This window comes from Gopherus evgoodei, chromosome 8 (assembly GCF_007399415.2).
Source record: "Gopherus evgoodei ecotype Sinaloan lineage chromosome 8, rGopEvg1_v1.p, whole genome shotgun sequence".
Taxonomy (NCBI): domain Eukaryota; kingdom Metazoa; phylum Chordata; order Testudines; family Testudinidae; genus Gopherus; species Gopherus evgoodei.
The window spans coordinates 109,443,275-109,465,071 of record NC_044329.1 but is presented as its reverse complement, the minus strand read 5'-3'; the positions used below and the strand labels follow the sequence as shown (position 1 = coordinate 109,465,071).

The 21,797-nt window shown below is 42.2% G+C and overlaps 2 protein-coding genes across 3 annotated transcripts in view; one reads left to right on the top strand and one right to left on the bottom strand.

Annotated features, from left to right (window-relative positions):
- Nucleotides 1-2,866: 2,866 nt before the first annotated feature.
- Nucleotides 2,867-11,092, bottom strand: PRDX1 (peroxiredoxin 1). The gene is made up of 6 exons (XM_030572188.1): nt 10,968-11,092; nt 8,205-8,321; nt 6,843-6,996; nt 6,363-6,485; nt 5,120-5,250; nt 2,867-3,278 (listed from the first exon to the last, which is right to left on the bottom strand). Exons 2-6 carry the CDS (start codon nt 8,308-8,310, stop codon nt 3,193-3,195), a joined length of 600 nt encoding a protein of 199 aa, XP_030428048.1. The 5' UTR covers nt 8,311-8,321; nt 10,968-11,092; the 3' UTR covers nt 2,867-3,192.
- Nucleotides 11,093-11,231: 139 nt separating this feature from the next.
- The window catches only part of AKR1A1 (aldo-keto reductase family 1 member A1), a 43,726-nt gene continuing 33,160 nt past the window's right edge, over nt 11,232-21,797 (top strand). Inside the window, exon 1 of one of the 2 annotated variants that reach the window (XM_030572187.1) lies at nt 11,232-11,325. The gene's annotated coding sequence lies outside the window, so the exon portion shown is untranslated. Of the gene's footprint in view, nt 11,326-21,150; nt 21,250-21,797 lie in introns of those variants that run through there. The other variant, XM_030572186.1, reaches the window with a different exon arrangement.

Sequence of the window (21,797 nt, the reverse complement as noted above, 5' to 3'; positions counted from 1 at the left end):
TAGCTACACATCTGCCCCTCTCTCTCTCTCATCAGAATACATCCTCCGCTTGGAGTCAGGCCTTATCCCCTTTGGGGTGGAATAATGCAGTTCTCCCACTCTTAGATTTGACCATGGGCTATAGTATCTACTCCCGGGGGACAGAAAACAGATATAGCCAACAAGACAAAAAACAAACAAGACTGTGATGGCAAATAAAACATTTACCAAGCAGTCAATAAAATGTCAGGATAATTAGAAGCAAGCACTTCCTAAAGTACCCAGCTAGGCCCAGGACAGTTAGCAAAACTATGACTTTCATGTATGAAAGTGTGAGCAATTTAAAATGACATTCTAATTTTTTTTTTGGCTGTTTGGTGTTCTGTACTGAAATTTAAATTAAAATCCAAAATTGTAACTGGAATATAGGTTATTAGTTACCAAGTGTTTGTAACTTAACTTTCATGTTTTTAGGAAACACTAAATAGTTAGTGACCTTTCTGTCTTGTAGTTTAAATAAATTATCAAAACAGTTGAAACTGATGTGATTACATTGCATGATTTTGACACCAAGTATGCAGAATTTTGAGTTTTTTGGCACAGACTTCCCCCCAGGAGTAAGTATCCTGTTGATCAATCAGGCTTAGCCATCAAGTCTCACTAAGTTCTTCCCTTCAAGAGTTTGACCAGTGGTGACTAGACAGCTGCCTTAAACCAAAGAATCAGAAAAAAAAGTTAAAAACAAACTATATATACATTCATGTCTATCTTGCCTAGAGCCTTATTATCCTGTCATTATAGGACAGGCAAGCCTGGCTTCTTCAAACAGAGGAGAGTGTTCCCCTCCAGCAGGTGCCTGTTCCCTCTCCTCTCCAATAACAGGAGTTAGAGACCTCTGTCTGGAGTTCTAACTCTTTCTAGTCCTTTTGACTCAGTAGCTGTAAGCCAAGTTTTATAACTGACTGCAACCCAGAGGTAGGCTCCTTACAGCTAAAATTTTAGGTACTGCCATAACCTTTAAGTAAGAGGTGGGCAAACTACAGCCTGTAGGCCAGATGTGGCCCACAGGATCCTCCTGCCTGGACCCAGAGCTCCTGGCCCAGGAGATTAGCCTCCCTCTTCTCCTGTTCCCCCTCCCCTGGAGCCTCAGCTCACTCTGCTACCAGTACAATGCTCTGGGTGGTGGGGCTGCGAGCTTCTGGGGAAGAGCAGCTGCAGAGCCCAGCCTGACCCTGTGTGCTGTGCTGTGCTGGTGGTGGTATGGCTGGCTCCAGCCAGGTAGCATGGATGCAAGCACTGCCAGCCACTAATATGCCAGGCAGCACAGTAAGAGGGCAGGGGAGTTTGGGGTGGTGGTCAGGGGTTGGGGTAGTCAGAGGGTGGGGAATGGGGCAGGGGTCCCATGGGGGCAGTCAGGAAGGGGGGAGTGTTGGATGGTGCAGGAGTCCCAGGGCAGGGCAGGGGCTGGGCCATGACTCCCTTCCCTAACTGGCCCTCTGTACAAATTTACAAAACCTGATGCAGCCCTCAGGCCAAAAAAAGTTTGCCTGCCCCAGCTTTAAGTAGTTACCAGATTTCTTATCTGGAGCCATTATTGTGTTTTTTTGAAAGCCAGTTGATTGAACACAGTATCAATACTGTACACATCATATACACCTCTACCCCAATATAACATGAATATAATGGTAGCCCTTATTTCAGTTCAAAACAGGTGCCCCTTACACAGTGTTTCTTATGAACTCATCTCAATTTCCTGCCCACAGGACTTTGAGAGTTCAACATGAACCTCCTAACTTTTCTTCCAAGCCTAATTTCACACACTTCTCTTAAACAGAAGAAAGATTTAGAAAAACCTGGATTGCAGCCTTGAGGTTAAACGTCGGTGATATTTACACTTTAACATCCAGCATGTGAATTAGCCAGATCAGATACTAGTGGAATGAGCTCCAATGCTTAGGGTATTCAGGGACATTTGTCAAACAGCAGCTGAGGCTGCATATTTCCAAAGTTTGTAGTGCAGCTAGGTGAAGCTCAGTCTACTTTTACAAGACACTATTCTTGAATAGAGGCTTCCAGATCCCATGTCTATTTTAGAAAGAATCTTACTACCCACCTCCAAACAAGGAGTGGTCTGAGAGATACATGGAGGACACTTATGGATTGTTACATGACCAACAGACACTAATTCTTGGAGATTTGTCTATATGGATCCCACAACCTCCCCTGTGCATTTCCTGCTCAGAGTCCTATAATATTGGGATACAATATTGGCAAGGAAATAATTGGGATTGCTCCATTTTTATACCCTCAGGTGATGAGGAACACAAGGACACCTAGGATGTAGGCCCCAGACATTGCTGTCCAAAAAGGATCTCTTATGTGCCCCAGATGTGGTATATGTGGACAACACATTTTGAAGAATCAGTTACTGTAAGATAGTTAACATTCTGTCCACTCCTGGCTCTGGAGGGGAATGTGCTTACTGGACAGACTTGTCTGGGTAAGGGGACTGAAATGAAACGTAGAGAGGACTGGCTAGGTGCAGAGAATGGGATGAGAAGCCAGGAATGGGGAACAGATAGGATTGGGAGAGAGACAAGAATGATGTCCCTAGCCTGTTTGCCAGAATGGGTGACAGGGGATGGATCACTTGATGATTCCCTGATCTGTTCATTCCTTCTGGGGCATCCGGCATTGGCCATTATTGGAAGACAGGATACTGGGCTAGATGGGCCTTAAGAATGGCCATACTGGGTCAGACCGATGAGACAATTTAAAGAACGTGAATGTTAATTTGCACAATGGACCAAAGGAAAGGTGTTATTTTCAGAGTTGCTTCACATCCCTAAGTCACTGCTGGAATTCTTAGAGAAACAATAGACTGTTCTAGTTTCTATGAGTTTAATAGTTACAAAATGTCAGATACAGCTGGGCTACATGCAACACTGACCCAAACTACTTACACTCTGTATTGGGCATTGAAGTCAACAAGGTATGATACACAAGTATTGATCATTAGGATTCTATATCAAGGTATTGTCAGTAAGGCTAGTAAAAAGGATGGTTGACTCCTACAGACAAGACTTCTCTTGACTCACAGTATGCAATCTTTAAATAGTCAGAAAATTCCAAAAGAATACTTGATGCTCTTGTTCTTTTCCAGAAGACACTCTGAAGATACTAGTCTAACACAGTTGAGCACAGGCAGCAAATTTACTGCTGCTTGGAGAAGAATTCTTTGCTTTTCTGAACATCAGGTTTGATGGTTTCACTCCCAGGTTTCCAGCCAGCTGGGCAAACTGAAAGAGAAGTTTTATTAACTGCTTGTAAAAAAACATGTCTTACAGGAACTTCTACAAGAGAAGAGAGCATGCCAGCAATTCAAAAGATTGCAAATACAATTACTTATTGCTGTAATCACATTGTGTTACTGACATCCACCTTTAACACTCCATCCTGTTTTAATTTTATTTTGTGCTTCAGTTATCAGTGCCTAAGGAAGTGACAGACAACTTTAATTCTGGCATTTCCCAACTTTTAAATGCTTTTACAGCTATTTGCTGACTGAAGAATCCTAGAGGGAAAACATACTCTAGTGGTTTAAAGCCTTCTGCCCCAGTTTGTCCCTGTCCTCCCCCACCTCCAAAACTCCAGCCAGGCTGCTTCTTACTTCACTGCCTGGGCACCACCAGGTGACAACTGAGTACACAGGAGTCTCCCTGCTCAGTTCTGGTATCTAGCACCAGTGGCCAACAGCAGCTAGGAGAAGCAAGTGTACAGAAAGTATTGCTCAGTCTCTAGATCTGGCATACACCCAGCCAGGTCAGCACATAAAAACTGTGCTGCAATGGCACATGCCTAGTACAGGCATAGTCTTTGGAGACTTCAACAATAAGCTTGGAGCATGTGCCAACTCATTTTTCAGAGGCTTCTAACTTGGACAGCAATCCACTCAAATTTGACCTAGTCCAAAGACAAGCACATCCTTTAATCAAGGGCAGAAACACCAGCAAATTGAGTCCACCCTAAAGCATGGAGGCACTAGTGCTTAACAAAACGGTTGGAAGAATTTACTGTGGGCAACAGTATTTTGCCCTAGTTTTGTTCTGACCCATTTAGGAGACTAAGATACAAAGATTCAGCCTGCAGGAGACACTGGAAATGAAAAAAAAAAAAAAAAAAACTGAATGGGTAGTTGAAGTTCAGCAATTCTAAGCAATTTAAGACAGTCTTGTAATGGAAAGTGTTACTTAAGCTACCAGTTCTGCCCGTAATTAAGAGCAGATTAAGCAGTGAGCAATTGTTTGGTTAGAAATAATTGCACTGATTCAAGACTAACAGTGTTAGCTACCAGAAAGGCAAGTTCTCATTAGAGGATCTTTAATGGGTTTGTTTCAATGCAACAGATTCCAACCTCCAGCACCACAGAATATATGGACACTATTAACAGGGCAGCTTGAGCCACTAGCCAGTTGCTCTTCTGCCCTTCCTATCTGATTTGCCCTATGGACTACAGAGAGAGGTGAGAAGCATACATGGAGAGCTGCCATGCCCATCTGCCCAAGCCTTCCCATAGGGTGCTTTATCAAGCCTGGGGAGAGATGCAGCCTGCCCAGGAATTTACTAGGGAGCCACTGTAATATTACCCAAGTCTTGCATAGTGCTTTTCATCCATAGATCTTTTCAGTTGCATCTAGTCTATCCCTGGAGGGCACAAGTGAGTGTGGCCACTGGTTAAGAGTACATTTGTTCTTCAAAAATGTTGGAGGGAATAAGCCACTGAACTAGATCAAGCAACAACTGCTACCAGCTGACATTGCTTGATGTTACTCAGTAAGTGCCCAATACCAGAATTGGTCAAATTTCTAAGTGATGTTTGTACATTAGATGAAGCAATACTGATGAACTAAAATAGGAGGTAAAACAGCATTGTGTTGCTTTTTTACAGATAAGAAAAAGAAAATCTATACAAGACAAGGTTGTTCTTTGAAGTAAGTTTTTGCAAAAACATGCAGGTGCCTTGAGTTTACCAAGGCCCTGGCTATGTGGCATAATCTTACCACCTGGAAAAGCAAGTTTCCTTTACAAAAGGAAAAGGGGTACTTTTAAATACTTAAAGCAAACTAATGCAAGAGCTTACCTTCTCCATGTTTATCTGTGAACTGGAAAGCCTGGACTAATCTGAGAGTTTCATCAACTGAGCGGCCAACAGGGAGATCATTAATGGTTATTTGACGCAAGATTCCCTTATCATCAATAATGAACAGGCCTCTGCAGAAAAGCACATAAAAGTTTTGGACACAAGTAAAACAAAGAACAGACTTTGAAAAAGATTATGCCTGCCAACGGAAGTTTACAAGCTACTTTTTTTTTTATTAAGGTGTGATACTAAGTTACGAACTTTCCAAAAAAAGGCAGACTACACAACAATACTATCCCTTGTATGTAAAACACTGAAACAAGTGTTTGCACCACAACTACTACATAGCATGCTTATCCTCAACACAAGCTAGAGGTGCCAGGAGAACAAATTTTAATCTGGAGACCATTTACAACTCCCATTGCAATAGGAAACACTCAGGAAGAGAGCCTTCCATGCATATGAATCAATGTGAAACAAACAGAACAGAGGAGGACGGTAGCAAGGGCAAGGACAGGGAAGCTCCTTTCACATGGATGAATGGAACACTCATGTCAGAGATCAAATGAAGCCATAGCTGAACCTCCTTTCAAAGCAATATTGAAAATTAGCAGGTATTGGTTGCAGTAGGTTACTTCAGTGGCCTCACCTCAAGATTAGAGTTTTAGCTCTGAATGGCAGGACAAAAAAAGATTTGGTGGTCTTCCAGACCTATCATACAATCTGAACTCAATATTCAAAGAGGTGTTATGAGATGTTCAGTTCCTTAGACTAAAATAGCAGTCATTAGGCAGAAATATACAGGAAACACACACCCAGCTTGATATTTCTTTAATTAGGCTAGTATTTACATTTCTATAGTTCACTGCAAATCTTGTGTCCTTTGCAGACTACATAGAGTGCATCACTATGGAAACAGTGATTTGAGTGAAGGACAGCATACTAGCTAGTTGCCACTCAATAGTGAGGTTAGGAAAAGGAAGGCAGCTTTCAGGTTAGGAAATCAAGATGTGAGCGAGTGCCTTTGGCATCCAAGCCCACCAGGCATGTTTGAGAAAGCTTAGAGAATTTTAATTTGAGCAGGGAAGCAAGCGAGCTAAAGATTAACAACTTTAGTTTGCAAGTACCTACAAGTTTTAGGATTTATTTTGGTAAAGACACTCCAGAAGTTCCCCTTCCCCCTTCTATTTGAAGAGATCTGTGGATCACAACAGTCATGAAGATACCCTGCCAGCAGCCTTACCTGTACGCAATACCTTCATCGTCTTTTAATACTCCATAATCTTTAGCAATGATGCGTTTTGTATCTGAAACCAGTGGAATGTTCATGTTACCCAATCCACCCTGCTTCTTAGGAGTATTGACCCTGAAGAGGAAGATGAGAATGTCAGGAAGGAGAGGACATAGCAGTGAAGGAAACTACAGGAGTACAGTGTACCTGTGCTGGAATACCTATACTTTTTGCAGAATTAATATTGCAATTAACTGCATAGTTAATGTCTTGGGGAAAGTTGGTAACTGCAGTAGTTAAGCAATATTCTTAGGTCAGAAGCCAATTCTATTAATTGATATTGATCTCAACAGGACACTATTATACAATTGCTGCTTGCCAGCTTTGCTGTAGATTTGAGTACAGCAGAGAAATTTAAGATAGATCATTTCTTTAGTATACTCTGTAGAGGAAAACTAGTATAAGTCACAAGCATTAAAGATGGATGCTTACCAGGCAAGGTGACAGAAATGAGAGTCAACAGAAGCTCCAATTACTTGACAGTTAAGTTTCTTAAATTCATCAGCCCTGTCACTGAATGCAATAATCTCAGTTGGACAAACAAAGGTGAAGTCAAGGGGATAGAAGAAGAACACAATGTATTTTCCTAGGAAAAAAATAAGTCACAAATTAGTCCTTTGGGTAAGTTACACTTCTTTAGCCTACGTCCACACTACAGCTTTAAATCGATATTAGTAAAAATCGATTTTATAAAACAGGTTTTATAAAATCGATTTTACGCGTCCACACTAGGGCACATTACTTCGGTGGTGTGCGTCCATGGTCCCAGGGTACCGTCGATTTCCGGAGCGGTGCACTCTGGGTAGCTCAGTAAAAGAATAGGACCAATAACTTCGATATCTGTCCACACTAACCCTAAATCGATTTAGTAATATCGATTTTAGGGTTACTCCTTTGATTTCTGTACTCCAGCTAAACGAATTTTAAGACCCCTTAAAATCGATTTTAAGTGCATTGTAGTTGGACGGTTACAGCGTTAAATCGATTTAACGCTGTAGTGTGGACCTGGCCTTAGACAGTTACAGTAGTCTCAAAAGCACAAACCTACAAAGACCATGTGTATTCCAATTAACAATTTGGTCAGGACTGTTTCTTCTTTAGGCTACCTAAAGCAGAGGACCTCCCATTCTACTAGCTTCCATACAGAAGCTGCATATTTGGCTACAAAAATGTTCAATTCCACTGTAATACATAATATAACAATACGCCAAGAATATTATAGAGATCAAGGACTGAAGTTTTTTTTTTTTTTTTTTAAAGTCTTGCTCTATTTTTCCCCCGCTAAGGCAGCCAGTTTTCTAGTGCGATAGAAGAATACTGCTTCCAGCTAGCTAATGAAGATAGGAAAGCACTACAAGAGTTTCATTTTAAAAAGAGGGAGAGATTTGACTGTTCCAAATATTTGAGATATTGCATCAGCTCTTTTTCTGGAGTGATAAAGAAGCCAAACAGGTCTGATCCAATACATTTTAGCATAAATTAAGCTCTCATTAAAGTCTATGTTTCACATTTGCTACCACCAAGCATAACATAGGCAAATACTGCCAGATTCCTCCCACAGCTTTGCAAGTATACATCAGTCTTCACTAGCAATAACCCTACAATGCTAGCTCTGGACTTCTCAGATCAAATCACTGGACAAGTTACATTCCAAATGGGTAATTTAAAGGATTACCACCAACCCTGACTTTTGAATCAATCCAAGTCACCAGAAGTGAAATGCAGTACACATGCAGCCTTGTGGAAGAGGGAAGTAAGCAATCTACAAGTGCAACTATATACTTTTAGACTTACCTTTATAGTCAGAGAGGGTGATGTCTTTGAACTGCCCATCTGGCATCACAGCTGTGGCTTTGAAGTCAGGGGCTGGTTTCCCAATAAATGCATTTCCTGCAGACATCTTGATATGGGCTAGAATATTAGAAACATGTTAGACAATGTAGCTTTCTAGGCATTGTCAACTCAAGGATCAACATGCAGTTCTGCCATAATAATCCAGTGGTAATTTTTTTAAAAGATGGTCAATATAAATGACAGAAGTTTCCTGAGTTCAGTGAGTAAGTTTAGTTTGCCAAAGCCTTTGGTGCCTAGGTAACTTGTAGCTATACTAAGTAGGGTTTTTTTTTTTAAAGAAACCTCTGTATTGACTACTGACATTACAGGTAGTGGCTATTGCCATTAATTTTACACACACTGTTTAGGGAGAGGAAACAAATCCAATCCAGGTATCAAGACCAAACTACTTGAGACACTACTAAACTGAGTTCATACAACCTTAATAAGATTCCATAGACTAGAGTTGTTCCTTTTCTGCCCTCTGCCACATGTAATTTAAAATGTATCATGCACACAGTTAACATATGAACTTTGAGTTCACCCAGAGTCCCATTACAAAATTCAAGATTTGAAAAGAAAGAAGCTGGCCTGCCATTATATTAGTACTGTGTGCAGCACGGCTCAGAGACAGAAGAGTTAACAGATCCAGCCCACACAAGAAAGCCTGTCTGTTCCATGTTCAGAATAGATACATGCAGTGCAAGACCTTGACCATTCCACTATGCTATTGGTTTGATAACAGTCTTACTAGGCATACTGTACTGGCAAGGCTTATGTCCTTCCTCCAGTTAGAGTACACCAAAGATTGTTCTAGCATAAGGTTAAAAGCTTTCATTTTATTTGTTAGTGAAAAGGGAGCTGTGTGTGCGCGCATGTAAAAAAGCCACACAAACTGGAAAATTTAGGAATGCAAGCATTTTACAACATGATGGATCACTGTGTACTATGATTGTTTATTAATTCAGACTTAAGCTGTTTGTACCAGTTCTACCAAATTAATTATTTGATTGTAGTGCTGAATTAGCAAGTTTGTGATTACAAGTGCTTTCTCAACACTACAGAGCATTTACTTCTTAGAGGTTATTTAAGATTGTGCAACGGCAACAATGTCTCTTTTGTTCAATCTAAGGGAGGTGACTGTTGCAGAATTGTCAGACTGCACTTTAGTTATTTCAGAAATTAACAAGATGCATCTGGTGTCTTTTCTGCTTTTGAGAGCTTCATGCCTGTCTAAGGGTAAACATATTTAAAGCCCTATGCACAGTATCAAGCTGCTTTAGTTTCAGTAAAGTTATGTTAGAATACATCTTTAACAAATTTCATACAAAACTTGGTCATTTTTCTTAAGCAACACTGTTGTTAAGAATTAACACTCAAGTGAGAAGACTGCATTATGATTCCCCACAGCATAGTTTCTGCTTCGTTTGGAGTCTCTGCCATGGTCTGGTATTATCACAGCACAAGGCAACTAACACAGGAGAAAAAAAAAACACCACTGTCTCCCATACTCTATGTTCAGAAAATGCTGTTAAAATTTAGGTAGTGTGGTGAAGACACCTAATGATCAATATTATGTTATTTCCTTTCAACTTATACACCATTAAAAGCAGCTGAACTTTGCTCCAAGCACTGTCGGTGATTTAAAATGGCATCAAATATAGTTTTTTAAATCAGCTCATCGTTAATCTTCAAGTCTCCCTACAGCATCAAAGGCCAGCTGAAACAGTTGAGTCCTGCAGCATCCTCTAGAGATAAGATCAGGTTATGTGAACCGGGGTGGGAGGGGATTCCAGAAGGCCCCCTGCCAGCGGCCTCCCTATGGAAGCAGAGGTGCTGATACCAGTCACAATTGTGGTACTATCCCCTTTTACAGTTTACATAGACAAAACTTCTGTTCTACCATGGCTAGAAAAAGACACACTTGTGCAGTTCTGAGACCATTGAACTAGCTTCGCTAAACATGGCAGTCTGAGCCTCGCTCCAGAGCCAGCTCACCCGCACGGAGGAACCCAGGCCACAGAAACCAAGCCGGGCATTAGTCCTAGCACTAGATAGGGCTAGTTCCCTCCAAGCTCCCCAACTTCGAGAGAGCCTCCATCCAAACCAGATTTCCCGGAAGTTAGAACCCAAAGGGGCCAAACCAGATTTATTCGCTAAACTTCTGCCATTAAAGGATTAAATCGCCTGCTAGGACAGTGGTGTATCCAGCCCAGAGAAATCACTTCATTCCGGGATTATAACACGCCATTTCAGGGCCACTTTAAGAGCATTTGTTTCCCCTACTCGCGCTGTAGGGGAGAAGCTACCCTAGAGCCAGTATCACATCCTCTGATGGCGACTGCCAGAGAGCTTCCAAAGTTGGTTCCCCTCACACTCCTGCGCTTTGCTCCTAGGAAAAAGCGCCGCATTAGGAGCAACATTTGTTTCAAGGAACCAGATTCATTAAGAAGACTGGAGATTTCTGCAGATTCATCCCCGCAGGCTACGCTAAAGAGAGATTTTCAGATTGTTCTAGCTAGAGTCTCTTCCCCCCGCCCCCTGAAAGGGGAAAGGGAGCTTGTAGGCGTCAGTAGGCTTGGTGTTCCTAGCAGAAAAATTAGTTCACCACGCTCTGCTCTTCAAGTCCCCAGGTGCGCTGCGGCACAGAACAGTTAAAACAGATAAAACATCTTATTCCAGAAATTACATTTTGCCACAGGCAGATAACTGAAGAACACTTACAGAAAGGAAAGGTGGGCTCCTTAACCGCCACTTAACACGCGCAGAGACGAGATCCACGGGCTAACTACAGTCCCCACACTCAAGCTCTCTATCTGTGGCTTTATAGTCTCCCGGATCTCGCGAGGAAACAGGGCAGGGTGGCGAGGGGGAAAGGATGAAGGAAACACAGCCGGCTCCTGCTATCCCCTTTCGAGACGCTACGGCTGCAGCGCCAGCATGACTTTGCAGATTTACACAGCTTCCTTGAGTGTTTCGTTAAGGGAGGACGTGCGTGAGGTTATGTAGAGACGGAAGCAACCTTAGTATCCCTAGTGTTGCAAACTGAACGCGTGGAGATTTCAGTCTAGATACTACAGTGGTATGTGCTTTAGAGAGGTGCAGTATAACAGTAATAAATGTGTGATCAATTTATGGGAAGGTGGTTTCAAATGGCTCTTAGAAATCCTTTGTGTCCTTCTGTTGCAAGAGGAAGAGATCATTTAAAAACTGTTTAAATTTAATTTATAGTCTAGTTAGCTAGCAGTGCTTTACCACTTCTGACAGGAAATATTTTAGACTTTGGGGGAAAGTAAGGTTAATGGAGTTTAACCTGTACCAGTGAGGTCAGTGGAAATTTTACAATTGCCTTATTAAAAATAGAATTGGGCCTATATTGGCATTATAGTATATAAAATATGTTATATATGGGATTAAATAAATCATCCTCACTATATTATTGCAAGCAGTCCCACTAGCTGTATCTATGCTAGCCTTTTCCTCGTAATATTTCTTGCCTGTGTTCTCACTGGTACAGTTCCATCAGTGGAAACATTTGGGGTAGGGGGAAAACTGAAAACAAAGGTGATCTCAGAGCTCTGACCGGGACATAGAGCAGCACTCTGCTGGAAAAAGCTAAATCTTCCCTTGGATCATGGGGTTTGATCCAAAGTTAATTGAAATCAGTTGAAAGATTGTCATAGAGTTCTTTGCATTAGGCCTGTGGAGCAGCTATTCTTAAGGACAGGCAGAGGAATTTCCAGGACTAAATGACCTGTGTGAACGTCTACATGTGTTGTGAAACTTTGGATCCAAGAATATATCAAACCGACCTTCTGTTTGGTTTAGGCCCACAATGTTAAAATTAGGGCTGTCAAGCAATTAAAAATTAATTGTGATTGATTGTGTGATTGATTAATTGTGCTGTTAAACAACAATAGAATACCATTTATTTTAAGTATATTTGGATGTTAACTACATTTTTAAATATATTTTAATTACAACACTGGATATAAGGTGTACAGTGTTCACTTTATATTCATTTTTATTACAAATATTTGCACTGTAAAAAACGAATTTTATTTTTCAATTCACCTCATACAAGTGAGGTGCAATCATGAAAGTTGAACTTACAAATGTAGAATTATGTACAAAATTAACTGCATTCAAAAATAATGTAAAATTTTAGAGCCTACAAGTTCATTCAGTCTACTTCTTGGCCAGTCAATCACTCAGACAAACAAGGTTGATTACAATTTGCAAGAGATAATGCTGCCTGCTTCTTGTTTACAATTTCATCTGAAAGTGAGAACAGGCATTCGCATCGCACTGTTGTAGCTGGTGTTGCAAAATATTTATATGCCAGATGCGCTAAAGATTCATATGTCCCTTCATGCTTCAACCACCATTCCAGAAGACGTGCTGATGATGGGTTCTGCTTAATAGTGAACCGAAGAAGTGTGGACAGATGCATGTTCATTTTCATCATCTGAGTCAGATGCCACTAGCAGAAGGTTCACTTTCTTTTTTGGTGGTTTGGGTTCTGTAGTTTCCTCATCAGAGTGTTGCTCTTTTAAGAATTCTAAAAGCATGCTCCACACCTTGTCCCTCTCAGATTTTGGAGAGCACTTCAGATTCTTAAACCTACCTATTTTTAGAAATCTCATAGGGGTACCTTCTTTGTGTTTTGTCAAATCTGCTGTGAAAGTGTTCTGAAAACGAACGTGTGCTGAGTCATCATCCGAGACTGCTATAACATGAAATAGATGCAGAATGCGGGTAAAACGGTGCAGGAAACATACAATTCTCCCTCCTAGGAGAACAGTCACAAATTTAATTGACATGTTTATTTTTGTAATGAGCATAATCAGCATGGAAGCATTTCATTTGGAATGGTGGCTGAAGCATGGAAGAGGCATATGAATTTTTAGCATATCTGGCATGTAAAGATCTTGCAATGCCAGGTACAAAAGTGCCATGCGAATACCTGTTCTCACTGTCAGGTGACATTGTAAATAAGAAGCAGGCAGCAGTATCGCCCATCACTGTAAACAAACGTTTGTCTTATTGATTGGCAAAATAAGATGTGGGACTGAGTGGACTTGTAGGCTCTAAAGTTTTACACTGTTTTGTTTTCGAGTGCTGTTGTGTAACCAGAAAAAAATCTGCATTTGTAAGCTACACTTTCTCGATAAAGAGATTGCACTTCAGTACTTGTATGAGGTGAATTGAAAAATACTATTTCTTTTGTTTATCATTTTTACAGGGCATATATTTGTAATCAAAATTAATAATATAAAGTGAGCACTGTGCATTTCTTATTCTGTGTTGTAATTGAAATCAATATTGAAAATTGTAGAAAAACATCCAAAATATTTAATAAATTTCAATTGGTATTCTATTGTTATAAGTACGATTAATCGTGATTAATTTTTTAATGGCAGTTAATATTTTTAGTGAACTCTGTGAGTTAATTGCGATTGACATGTCACCGACAAAACCTCAGCAGTTACAGTGCTTGCTTTAATTATAGTGCTAAATCCAGCTAGCAGAAACGTTTGTTCATTGTCTGCACTACAATTTACAATAATATTAGCTAGCTCCTTAAAACACAAATTCCCACCTAGAGTAACTCAAAGAGGCTAACAGCAGGGCTGCCTGCCAGAGCAGCCTGGAGTGTTGCTCCAGAGAAATCCAGGACCCAGCGAAGCTTTGGCACTGCAGATATAATGTCACTGGGCCAGCCAGCCTGCCCCCCCCCCCAAAAGAGGAGCCAGGAGAGACTGGTCCCTCCCTGGTATCACCACTGGAGCAGCCCAAACACTAGGGCTGTGTCTGCACTACATAGTTTTGATGATGCAAGTTACATCTGCATACAGCCACTACAGTTAGTATATTGCTTGTGTACACGCTCTTTGCATCAGTGCTGTGTGCTCTCACCAGGAGTGCTTGGACTGATGCACCGTGGAGTCTACCATAGGCAGGTATCTCAGTGAGCAACTTGCCACTGTTCAGCACACTGTCTTTTGGGTAAGTTTTGGCAAAGCATGGTGGGGGCATAAATGTTCAACTCCCCATAATTCAATGTTCTCCATCCCATAGTTTTCACATCTATTTTCAATTTCCCACATACCCGCACTGGACTTATTTCTGTCTGCCATCTCTCACAGAAACAGAGAGCCTTGGCAGCTTTATACTATTGCAATGAGCATAGCAAGCACAGGATGTATTTGCAGAACTGCAGAGAACACGACAATTTCTTTGAGGACAGACTACCGTGGGACGTAGTGTAAACCAATTCAGGGATGTTGGCATTCACAGAGCAGCTCCAGATGATGGAACACCATTTCTGGGTCCAAGAAGCAAGCACTGACTGGTGGGATAGCCTCGTAATGCAGGTTTGGGGTGATGCGCAGTTGCTCCAGAACTTTCAGGTGCGCAAGGTCACATTCTTGGACCTGTGTGCTGAGCTTGCCTCAGCCATCCAATGCAAGGACAACAAACTGAGAGCTGCACTGACAGTGCAGAAGTGAGTGGCAACCCTAGGCGCCGACTCTGTGGGTGCTCCGTGGCTGGAGTACCCATGAGGAAAAAATGATATGTGCTGAGCACCCAGCGACAGCCCCCCTATCAGCAACCCCCCAATCTCCTAGTATTTGCTGCCTGCTGACAGGCCCCACTAATGAGCACTTCCCCCTACTTCCCCGCACCTCTCCATTGTAATCAACTGTTTTGTGGTGTGCAGGAGGCTTTGGGAGTGAGGGGGAGGAGCAAGGGCATGGCACACTGGGGGGAGGCAGCAGGAAGGGGCAGGACCTTGGAGGAAGGGGTGGAGTGGGGTCGGGGCCTGGGGCAGAGCTGGGGGTCAAGCATCCACTGGCACATTAGAAAGTCGGCATCTGTGGTGGCAGCCACACTGTGAAAACTTGCAATGCCATATTGCTACCAGTCAATAGGAAGTCATTTTGGAGCTGGAAAATTCACTGTTGGTGCTGTAGTCATGCAAGTGTGCTGGGACATTAGTTGTCTCTTGCTATGCAGGACTTTGACTCTTAGCAATGTGCAGGACTTAGTGGATGACTTTACAGCTATGGGGTTCCCAAACTGCAGTGGAGCAATAGATGGCATGCACATCCCTATTGTGGCACCAGAGTACCTTGCCACAGAGTACATCAACAGAAAGGGCTACTTTTCCATGGTTATGCAAGCACTTGAGGATCACCAGCAGTGCTTCATTGGCATTAGTATTGGCTGGTCAAGGAAGGTGCATGATGCTCACATCTTTAAGAAAACAAGACTTCAGAAAGCTAAAAGCAAGGACCTTCTTTTCTGACCAACAGATTACTTTTGGAAATATTGAAATGCTTGGGGGATCCTGCCTCTCTCTTGTTCCCCTGGTTTCTGGAACCATACACTGGACACCTTGACAGAACCAAGGAGAGATTCAGTTACAGTTTCGGCCAGTGCAGAATGCCCATTGAATGTGCTTTTGGTAAATTGAAAGGGCGCCGGCATTGTTTACTCACCAGATTGGATCTCAGTGCAAAAAATATTCCAATGGTTATAGCTACCTGTTATGTCCTGCATAATATTTATGAAGCAAAGGCTGAGAAGTTGCCTCAGCAGTAAAGGTAGAGTGGCTGTCTGCTGAATTTGAACAGCTGGACACAAGGACTATCGGATGAGCTCAATGCAGAGCTGTATGGCTTAGGGAGGCTTTGAAAGAGCACGTTAACAGTGAGCCACAGTCATGTGCTGTGGTGTACTGTGCTTATCCTGGCACTGCAGTTTGGGGGCCTGTTTGGTGCTTGCTGCACATCTGTGCATATGTCATGGTAAGTGCAGCTAAGAAAATGTTGGGTTGCTTGGGGTACATGTATGACTACACTGTTTGCCACTGATCCTCTGGGTAGTGAGCATATAAGCCCATTATTTTCTCTGCCAGCAGGCATTATGTACCATGTGTTGTGAACTAATAAAGATCAATCACTTTCAAAATAATAACTTTATTCAGTTATGAAAACAACACCTAACAAACAATCTGAAGGACATAATAGTAAATAGATTTTTAACTTAAACAAAATGCAGAACCTTAATAAATAAATAAGGGATAGGAATAGGATGACCAGATAGCAAGTGTGAAAAACCGGGACAGGGGGTGCGGAGGTAATAGGAGCCCATATAAAAAAAAGCCCCAAATATCTGGACTGTCCCTATAAAATCAGGACATCTGGTCACCCTAGACAGGAACATTGATGTCCATTGTAGCTACACATACATCAGCTGTGGCTCTTGCGGGTCAGTGTATGTGAAGCTGTGGTTATCCATGCTCTCCCCCAGTGTGAAGTGGTAGGGGTAAGCATGCTGGCTCTGAGGCCACGCTGAATGGTGAGGCAGGTGCAGGGAGGCACTATGCTGCAGCACTCCACCAACTGCAATGGCAGTCAAGCCTGGGATTGTTGAACCTAGAGGTCCACAAGAGTCTGCAGATCTGTGTTTGCTAATGGAGAAGCTCCATTATGTCCTGGTGCATCTCCCTTTCCTGTTCCTGCTGGGACTACTGGGCATTTCTCCTGTCCACTCTTTTCTTTTCCATACAGTCTGCGATATTCACTTTCTAGTCCCTCTGTTTAAGGTCTGACGCAGCACCACCTTGCAGGATCTCACAGAACATGTGTTCCTGTGTCCTCTTTTTTTCTCCTCCTTATCTGGGTCAGTCATTTGACTGGTGCAGAGGGGAAACACCTTAAGGCCTCAGTGGAGGCAGCTGCAGATAAGACATGCAAAGATATCATTGTCAGTATAGTATGTACAAAAAGCAAAACTTAGGATTTATAAATCCCCCCTTCCCTTGCTCACCTAACATGTTAAATAAGACATGCTTGTTGGCACTTCTGCTTCTGAGTGCTTGTTCACAGCACTACTAACAGTTCCAACCATGGTGAGCATGACCTGCCTGGGGTGATGGAAACAAGTAGGGAACTGCTTGGTAGCATGAAACTATGAGTATAGGGCACTGGCAGTGAATACTGGCAACATTTCACACAGGTGGTGGTTTTAGCTGATATCTCACTGCTGAGGGTAACAAAGACAGAGAAAGCACAGCTGAAGTTGCCTGTATGCTGCTAACCTGCCAAAATTATTGCCCAATAGTGTGGGAAAGTGTCCTACCAAGAAGGAAGAAATAACGTTGACATCCCTAGAAACCTTTAGAAGCAGATTGCGGTGTACCTCCATGAAAGTTTCATTGAGATATGTGAGGAGGATTCAATGGACATCCCGATGTACATAGACAAACTGCTCCCCACAGCTCTCCCTGACTAACTGTACAGGGGAATGAAAAGCAGGTAACAACTCTGCCTCTCTTTGTTTCTTTAGCTGTTCTACTATGAGTAAATTAATTAAAATCAACAGCTATGTCCTGGTAAGTTGGGGGAGTCATACTGTAATGGAAAATTTATTTACACACTTACCTGAGGTTCCTTCCCTGTTTCAGGCTTACCTGTGCTCAACTGTAGGGGCTGGCTGGACTCAAAAACAGGTCCAGGCTCCCTGCATAGCTGGACCCCCATGGTTGCCTGCCCCATCCTCCTCCTTCTCCTCACTGTTCATGGCAAGGGCCTGTGACTCAGGCTCCTTGGAAGTATCCATAGTCGTGTACTAGGTCATGGTAGGGTCTCTGCAAAGTATAACAGGCAGCTCTTTGAAAGACCAACAGGTATGCAGCTCTGCACCCAATTGATTGTTGGCCTTCCTGGCATACCAGAATGCATACTGTTCCTCGGCTTTCACATTGCGCTGCTGCTGGCCACTGTCGTAGCTGTTCTCCTCTATGCCCCTGCCTGAGCAATTTGCTTCTAGATGTCAACATTTTTGTGGCTGGCTCAGAGCTGTGCCTGTACATTCTCTTCTCCCTACTAGTCCCAGAAGGTCATAGAATATCAGGGTTGGAAGGGACCTCACGAGGTCATCTAATCCAACACCCTGCTCAAAGCAGGACCAGTCCCCAACTCAATCACCAAATCCCTAAATGGCCCTCAAGGTTTAAACTCACAACCCTGGGTTTAGTAGGCCAATGCTCAAACCACTGAGCTATCCCTCCCCCCAGCCCAAGTTCAATATTTCCTTTCTACTCCAAGCGGGAGCATGTCTGGAACATGTAGCTGGTATGGTCAGCAGCACAATTGCACACAACAATGTACCATTACTGGATTAATAAGAGAAAACTCGCAGCCTACTGTAAAAGCAGCAAAGAATCCTGTGGCACCTTATAGACTAAAAGACATTTTGGAGCATGAGCTTTCGTGGGTGAATACCCACTTCCTCAGATGCATGTATTTACCCACGAAAGCTCATGCTCCAAAACGTCTGTTAGTCTATAAGGTGCCACAGGATTCTTTGCTGCTTTTACAGATCCAGACTAACACGGCTACCCTCTGATAGCCTACTGTAGAGATTTTAAGGTAACAAAGGTGAAAAAAAAATTATCATAGTCTCAATCTAATAGGCATTTAGCTACCATTGATGGGCCTCAGAATAAGTTAGGTCTAGTAATATTACCTTTGCAAACTTTTTGAGAAACAGCTCTGAAATTCAGTCTGTGCAATCACATAATATATGCTTATTTGTACTTTTTTCTGCTTTAGCTCAAAATGATAGATGTTTGATTTTTAAGTTAGATCAGAATGTCTAGTGCCCCTTTTCCTGTTTTGCAAGTATGCATTTCAACTGGCAAATGTTATGTCTGTCAGAATGGATCATTACAGCCCTTTTTCTGACGCAAATTTTAATATATTTTCTTCCATTCTCTTGTCTACTCCCTTTTTAGTTACTGGGCATTTAGTTCAGTGGACTAGGCCTCAGGAGACCTGCGTTCTAGTCTCAATTCGGCCACTGGCTTGCTGGATAACCTTGGGCAAATCACTTCACCTCCCTGTGCCTGAGTCCCCTATCTTTAAAATGGGGATAATGATGCTCACCTGCTTTGTCAAGTGCTTGGAAATCTTCTGATGGAAAGTGCTATATAAGAGCTAGCTGGTATTATATATTTGTTGCAGTTTTAATACTTAAGGCCACATTATTTAAGCAGCCTCTGCAGCCTTAAATTTGTCATATTCTTGGCAGTGACTATTAATAGACAGTTTCTAGAGGGACAGGAACTTTCATTACCTTCTCTTCTTGCATTTTACTCTTTCCTTTTTTTCTTCTCCCCCTCCCCTGCTTTGTTGTCTTTCCTTTTTTCTCTCTAGTCTTTGCTCCTTTATTCTGTTTGGTAGCGACAGGATGCACCATGGAGAAGTGTGATCGTGTGAGTGGCCAAAGGTGATTTTCCTATACCCCTGATCCTTCTGGGTTTGAACCAACTGAGTACAGCAAAGATGAAAGAGACTGCAGCAGAATGGCATTTTGGTAGACAATAATACCTACACCAAAGTCCCTGTTGCAGCTATCACTGTTTTTCCATTCTAACTCTACTTTACTTCCCAGATCCTCAAGCTTTCCAAGGTGGTTGTAAAAATGGAAACCTGGAGTACAAAGTCACAGCTGAATGTGATTTTCCTCAGTCATGGCCATTTTTAGTTATACAAGTACAACAAACATAGGAATATTCCACACTCACAGGGACAGATCCTGCTCCCACTGCAATCAATTAAAGTTTTGCCATTGACTGGAGTGAGAGCAGGATCATATCTACTCAGTATTAATCTATATACTCGTACCTAGGTTAACCTTGATTTAAACCTACTTGCTTAAATAAGGAAACGCATATCTGAGGATGAGTGTGTTTGAATAAAAGCTGTCTGTTGTCCCAGTACACATCCTCCTCTTGTTGCACCTTCTAATGCAAACGTTAGAGCAAGAAAAGGGGTGAAAAAACCTGACACTGGATTTTCTGTGGAATGGTAATATTCAAAACGATGGATGTAAATAGTGTAAGAGACTTGGTGGGAGAAAAATATCTCCCAAAAGAGAAGGACAAGTTGTTGAGGGAAAAAGCAAAGACTTTTCTGGAAAATACATGCTTGAACAATGTTTTCCCTTAGAGAAATCTATGGTTCATCTTTATTTAAAAAAGTGCCCTCCTTTTAAATAGATTGGAGCAGTTTGTTATCCTGTTAAGATCATTTTAAACTTTTTCTATGAATTTGAAAATCCAAGCTGTTGAAATGTACCACTATGAAGTGTAAGGCAGAGACAAAGGAACAGCAAAAGACAAGAGGCTTTCTATATAAATGATTAACAAACAGCATAATTAAATTAACTAAAACTAAATGATCCAAAGTCCATCCAGGAGGCGAGTCCACTATACCATTTCTCCTGTGATGTGTGTGTATTCTCTTTTTAACCCTACTGGGATCAAATTGTGATTTCCCTGGTTGTTTGTCACAGGGGAGCAGATCCTACCAACCTTTACTCAGATTTGTAACTCCACTTACTCCAATGAACTATTTAGCTGAGAACGAGTTTGGAGGATGGGACCAAGAGCTGTGTCTCAAACTGTGAGAGTTTGAGTGAGGGACATTTCAAACAGTGAGGAGGAGGAAACACTGACAATTTTTCCATCCGCAGAGGAAGAAATTTAAAAAACCAAACTCCTCCTTTACAAGAGAGAATAGCTTTAAATGCAAAATCCTCCCTCACAAAATTCTACATGCAAAACTCGCGGTGGCAAGAGAAACGCTACTTTAATTTTAACTCCAGAATAACGAGAATCTTCCTTTCAAAAGAGAATAAATCCTGGCAGGATTTTGCCACTTAGGGGCTCCTCTTTTGTCAATTTCAGAGCCGCCACCTCCATACAACACCCCCAGCAAGCTTGCAAAGCCTGCCGTGGAAGTTGTGCTGCAGTAAGGACTTTGCAAAGCAGAGGAAATACAGTAACACGTGCATTCTCCAGGCCCACGTGGAAGGGGAAATCTGCTGGCTCTGACTGTGGGGTTAAAGATCAAACCCGGAAACGGAAATGTAGAGTTTTTGTATTTTGAACTCTCTTTGGGAATAGAGAAGGGAGAGTAACGGGTGTGCGGTGAGTTTCCCGATGTGATTTCCTAAAGCTGTTTTAATTCCCGTTTCTATTTAACCCGATTTGCATGAGACTGGTCTGTGCATTCTCCCGGGGCGATTTGCAAAAGCGGTGGCTGTCTTGGACTAAATGTCCCATTTCCATTAGCTTTTGTCGCAGAAGTTGGTGGGATGATCGCTTCATTGAGTCTATAAATGAAAGGGGAGAGGGATGCATTTGTGCTGCCTGGTTTGTGCATGTGGGTACCCGAGGTTAAACTTGGTTCAAAAAGATTATTGTAGAGTTTAAACAAGAGTAATGGAAAAACTGGAGCGCTAACCTCTGAGCTGTGGAGCAAGAGTGACCGAGTGCTACAAAACGATGGCACCTTTGATTTGTGTTTGTAATCAGATTAGTGCACTTCCCACCGGCCCCAAGAAGAAGTGAGATTTAAAGGGAGGGGTGATAAATTCGTGTAATTTACATCTCTCGCTATTAGTCATTATAGACTCCCTCCCCCCCAGCTATTCATGTTACTTTCACATCATCTTTGATTCTCACACCATTGAGTT

Excerpts from the sequence above, each read along its gene's own strand:
- PRDX1 (XM_030572188.1), bottom strand. The coding sequence starts at position 8,310 with ATGTCTGCAGGAAATGCATTTATTGGGAAACCAGCCCCTGACTTCAAA. Across the intron at positions 5,251-6,362 it reads GATGAAGGTATTGCGTACAG|AGGCCTGTTCATTATTGATG; the intron begins GTAAGGCTGCTG and ends GCTTTTCTGCAG. Across the intron at positions 3,279-5,119 it reads CACAGATAAACATGGAGAAG|TTTGCCCAGCTGGCTGGAAA; the intron begins GTAAGCTCTTGC and ends CTTCTCTTTCAG.